The following is a 5783-nucleotide window of genomic DNA, read 5'->3' on the forward strand; positions in this document are numbered from 1 at the left end:
TGGGAATTAGGGTTAGGGTTTCTTACTCATTCATCTCTCTCAAAGCAACACACAAGCAGTGAAAATTTCGCAGACTCATACCAATGGGAGGAGCTTTCGACGTTGGAGCCGTTCCTTTCAACCCCGATGGATGGGGCCCAATGGAATCAACCACCGTCAACAACAACAACAACGTTCCATTCGCCCCTTTCTCCCGTTCCGACAAACTAGGTCGAATCGCTGATTGGACTCGTAACTTCAACAACGCTACCCGATCCAAAAACCCCGCCGATTCCGCCTTTGATTTCACCCTCGATGATTCCTTCCCTGCATCCGCAGATGATGACGCAACCTTCCGTCTCGTCGACGGTAAACCACCACCGCGTCCCAAATTCGGCCCCAAATGGAGATTCCAACAACAACGACAGCTCCCTCAGCGTCGCGACGAAGAAGTCGAAGCGAAGAAACGCGAAGCTGAAAAGGAAAGAGCACGCCGCGATCGTCTGTATCATCAGAACCGTTCAAACAACAATCGACGTGAAGCTGCTGTTTACAAATCGTCGGTTGATATTCAACCGGAGTGGAACATGCATGATCAGATCCCATTTTCGACGTTCTCGAAACTTTCATTCAATGTTCCTGAACCTGAAGATCTTCTCTTTTGTGGTGCTCTTGAGAATTACGATCGTTCATTCGATCGAATCACTCCTAAGAACGAACGCCGCCTCGAGAGGTTTAAGAATCGTAACTTCTTCAAGGTTACCACCACTGATGACCCTGTTATTCGCAGGCTTGCTAATGAGGATAAAGCAACTGTTTTTGCAACCGATACTATCCTTTCTACTCTTATGTGTGCTCCTAGGTCTGTTTACTCATGGGACATTGTTGTTCAGCGTGTTGGGAACAAGCTTTTCTTTGATAAGCGTGATGGGTCACAGTTGGATTTGCTTTCTGTTCATGAGACTTCGCAGGAGCCTTTGCCTGAAGCTAAAGATGATATTAACTCTGCTCATTCTTTGAGTGTTGAAGCTGCTTATATCAATCAGAATTTCTCTCAGCAAGTTTTGATTAGGGATGGGAATAAGGTTACTTTTGATGAGGCTAACCCTTTTGCTAACGAGGGTGAAGAGGTTGCTTCTGTTGCTTATAGGTATAGGAGGTGGAAGCTTGATGATGAAATGTATCTTGTTGCTAGGTGTGAGGTGCATAGTGTTGTTGAGCTGAATAAGCAAAGGTCATTCCTTACTTTGAATGCTTTGAATGAGTTTGATCCTAAGTATTCAGGTGTTGATTGGAGGCAGAAGTTGGAGACTCAAAGGGGTGCTGTTTTGGCTACCGAGCTAAAGAACAATGCTAACAAGTTGGCTAAGTGGACTGCACAGGCTCTTTTGGCGAGTGCCGATATGATGAAGTTGGGTTATGTGTCTCGAATTCATCCACGTGACCATTTTAATCATGTTATATTGGCTGTGGTTGGATATAAACCTAAGGACTTTGCGGCACAAATTAATTTGAACACTACCAATATGTGGGGGATTGTGAAGTCTATAGTGGACTTGTGTATGAAATTGAATGAGGGGAAATATGTTCTTGTGAAGGATCCATCTAAGCCACAGGTTAGGATTTATGAGGTTCCAGCTGATGCATTTGAGAATGACTATGTGGAGGAGCCACTTCCGGAAGACGAACAAGTTCAGCCTACTGCAGAGGGTGCAGAGGGTACTGAAGGTGGAGAGGAAACTGCTACAACGAATGATGTAGAAAATAAGCAGATTGATGCTCAAGCTTAAAAGGTAATTGCTCCAATCCTAGGGCCATGCTCTATTTGGTTTTGCTAATGTGATATGCTTTTCATGGCTTTTGTTTGTGTTACAAAAATGTTTATGGGATGCTTAATGTTTTCTGATTCTTTCATACTGATTTAATTTTTTTTTCTTGCTATCGTAGCTTGGTCATAGTTGTTGGTACTCTTATTTTTGCAATCATGATCTTACAATTGGCCTCCTTTATAATTTTGAGTTTAGGGGATCATAATAGTTCTGTAAGTTGTGGCTGAAAATTTTAGACAAAATGGCGGATGCAGTTTCAATTACAGTCGAGGACACTCCAAAAAAATTTATTTTCTTGCTGCATCTTGGGTATCCCGATTTAAAACCTTGATTTGTTTGTTGCAGTTCTAAACTGTTTCTTCAAAATTCCAGTCTACATTCCAAAACTTGAGTGATGTATTTTTTCTTTTAAATAATTGGTTCCCCTTATCATAGTACTCATGCCAAATGTTTATTTTTTTTCATTTTCCAAGTATGTATTGGGCTAGTTGTCTCCTTGTGTTCAAATATTTCTAAGCACTTCTAAGGTATTAGAGAATGGGCAACCACATTGATGATTTGATGAGAAGTTGGAAATGGCTTACCTATCTAATATCTGAGGATGCAATTGTCAGTTGTTGCTAAGATTTTTGAAGTCTAAAAGTTCCAACATGAAATTCTTTAGCTAGGGATTCTTTGCGAATTTGGTGCTAGAAGCTGTCTATACACAGGCAATATTGACTGTAACTTCAGTATCAGACGTTAGCACTATCTAGACGTTATCGACTGGGCAATTTTATTTATCCTTGAAAACTTCAATAATAACATTATGTGATAGGAACCCAAATCAAGGTGAAATTGATAAATTGTATTATTGATTTGAAAATAAGGAGAATGTATTACAAGAGGATCTCTCCTGTAAACTGTAACTCCTGAACGATACAGATGCTTACCCCCTTCTGCACCATAAGCATTTCTCCCCTCACTTCCGTACTCACCCCCCTTATTGGGCTTAGTCCCAAACCTAGCACCCAAACACAATGCTCAGGATGATGCACATGTGTGATTATGCATCTGTTCGTTTGCTACTCACGCACTTCATAAATAGTTTTATTTTGTATGTTTGTTTTTTCCAAATGAAAATTATCATTAAAAATAAGGAGAATGTATTAGAAGAGGATCTCTCCTGTAAACTGTAACATTATGTGATAGGAACCCAAATCAAGGTGAAATAGATAAATTGTATTATTGATTGAAAATAAGGAGAATGTATTACAAGAGGATCTCTCCTGTAAACTGTAACTCCTGAATGATACAGATGCTTACCCCCTTCTGCACCATAAGCATTTCTCCCCTCACTTCCGTACTCACCCCCCTTATTGGGCTTAGGCCCAAACCTAGCACCCAAACACAATGCTCAGGATGATGCACATGTGTGCTTATGCATCTGTTCGTTTGCTACTCACGCACTTCATAAATATGTTTTAAACTTCATTTTCAGATATCACATACAATACTTTTAATTTCCAATGCCTTGGCTCTATTTTTGCTGACCTTCACCCTATATACATCATAATTCTAATCTCTTTTGGCTCTATTCTTGGTTTTTTGGGAGCATCCTGACAGTAATTTAAATTGAATGACATCATGCTGAATATTATGCCATGCAACCTTTTTTATGACTTGGGGAATGTTTCATTTTAGAGCTTTAGAAAATCCTCAAATATCAGGTCCAGTGTTAGCAGGGCCTGAATAAGTCATGAGTGAATTTCATTTCCCTGCTTTGTAACTACAATAATTTCAGAGAACTTAAGACTTTTCTCTGTTTGAATTATATTGTCTTATGCTCTTATTTCATTGGTATTAGTTGGAATCTTACTTCCATCTCCAATCTGAAATTACTGGTGAAGTGATTGTATTGCTTTTGTTTGAACATTTTTTACGGTAAGAATTTATTAGCAAGACCTTGTTTTTAGACTACGTTAAGTCATTAAGCGCATTCAATGTTGTTAGTGATCCGTAACCAATGTCGTTTTATGTACATAATTTGGAATTTGGACTTGTTCTGCTAATAAAACATTACATACAAACAGATAACATGTCTTTTTGTGTGAATGCAGGTCTTGTTTATCGGAGAGTTAATTAACGGCTGTTGGTTTGGAAACAGAACTGCAACTCTGAATCATTTATACTTCTCCACTGCTATTTGTCGTCCAAAATTTTGCTATTTAATTTACCTTGTGACATTTATCTAGATTTTTACTTTTTTCATATGAATACTTTTGAGTTTTTGCCATGCTACAGCAGTTTATGGTCTATAAACATTGGCATATTTATGTTGAACCATGACGTTTCAAAACTGTATCATGCTTGTGAGTTGATCATTCTAGAATTGTGGTAAGGATTATTTGCGAAGTCTTGAACAGTAGTATTAGCAATGCCGTCACGTGGTTGACTTATGTTCTTGTTGCCTCAGAATAGTCTCGATTTCCAATAGCTCTACAGAAAATATGACAATAGCCCAAAAGCCTTGTAAGTCGATGAATGCAAGTTACCTAAGCCTCCCAGTTGAGCTATATATGTATACCCTCAAATTCCAACTATTTGATGTTAAATTTTTTTGAATAAAATCCTAATAAGTTGTCAGACTCTTATTTTACATTATAGTAGTAATTCGGAACGCTAATAAAAATTCCCATTTTTTGTGTTATGTTATCTTTGATTCACAACCTTACCAAAGTTATTAGAAAAAAGGCTACTATTGTAGTTGTTTCTAATCGAGGAATAATCTCCACTTTATGAGGCAAATCCAGTGCTTCTTATGATAGTTGAACTTAACACATAAATTAGAAAGTCAATGAAGCCAGTGAGGAATAGTGGAGAATAATTTTGGTACATCCACTGTAGAATTGGACCAACCAATGTTTTTAGGGAGGACCCTACTAGGGACTTTTATTTCATAAAGGACTTTTCACAGCTTACTCCCAGTGTTTAAAGGTGATTACTAAGGTGAGAAAAGTGTCCCGTGTGGTACAATAGTTGAAAATTGTTCAAACAAAAATATGTGAAATCAAACAATTTTTAAAGTTTGACTCATCGTAGGACATACAATACTCTTAGAAGTGCCCGTATACAGAGAAAAATAGTTGCAACGTTATCAAAGTAATTTTTGTGGCTCTTTGAGACAAGGGAAGGTGGTTGGATTCCCCAAAATAAGTATCGACAACCGGAAATACTATATTTTATGTGTTTACCGTTGAATGTGCGACAGTTAAATTCCAACTCGAAATTCTCGTGTATTCACAGTTCGCAATGGGCAACGTCAAGTACAAATTCAATACGCAATGCTAACCATTTCATGCTGCACTCTCTTCAATGGATTAATAAAATATGCTTACTTTTGTTTTAAATTCCTAAGATAATATATTTATTTTATATGTTGATGTTGAAATGCAAGGGTAACGTAGGTTTTGCTTCTTGTTTTCAACCTACTGTACAATTCATAGTCCCAATAAAAGTTTATGGATCCCAAACATCATCCTCATGCTGCATACTTATGGGACTCTTAGATTTATTGAGACAAAATTTCTTTATCTTTTTAAAATCTAACCAAAGGCAAAACTGTTTACTTACATTATTGAACAAAAAAGTTAAAATATATATACATATATTTAAAAACAGTATAGTTAACAAATAAATTTGGTCTAATTAATTGGATTGGGCTAACAGCCAATAAACAAAAAAAGTTAATTATGTAATAGTTTACATAGTTGGGACGCCATACATCTGTTGTAGCGATCTAAGTCTAAAAAAAAGAAATGTTCTAAGAGTTATGACCCCATAAAAAAAAAATGTTCTAATAATTATGTAATAGTTTACATAGAAAGTATATTTGTGGATAATTTCTTTTTTTTTTTTTAAGTATACTTCAAAATGGTATAAGAACTCTGATTTTTTTTAAATATATTTTCGAATACAAAGAGGCTGAGAAAATAA

At 36.9% G+C, this 5783-nt stretch overlaps 1 protein-coding gene across 1 annotated transcript; it reads left to right on the plus strand.

Moving 5' to 3' along the window:
* On the plus strand, positions 1 to 4202 carry LOC101497642 (eukaryotic translation initiation factor 3 subunit D-like). The gene is made up of 2 exons (XM_004485732.3): positions 1 to 1772; positions 3908 to 4202. The coding sequence occupies exon 1, from the start codon at positions 84 to 86 to the stop codon at positions 1767 to 1769; it is 1686 nt and encodes a 561-aa protein (XP_004485789.1). The 5' UTR covers positions 1 to 83; the 3' UTR covers positions 1770 to 1772; positions 3908 to 4202.
* The last annotated feature ends 1581 nt before the right edge of the window (positions 4203 to 5783 follow it).

This window comes from Cicer arietinum, chromosome 1, assembly GCF_000331145.2.
Source record: "Cicer arietinum cultivar CDC Frontier isolate Library 1 chromosome 1, Cicar.CDCFrontier_v2.0, whole genome shotgun sequence".
NCBI classification, from domain to species: Eukaryota; Viridiplantae; Streptophyta; class Magnoliopsida; order Fabales; family Fabaceae; genus Cicer; species Cicer arietinum.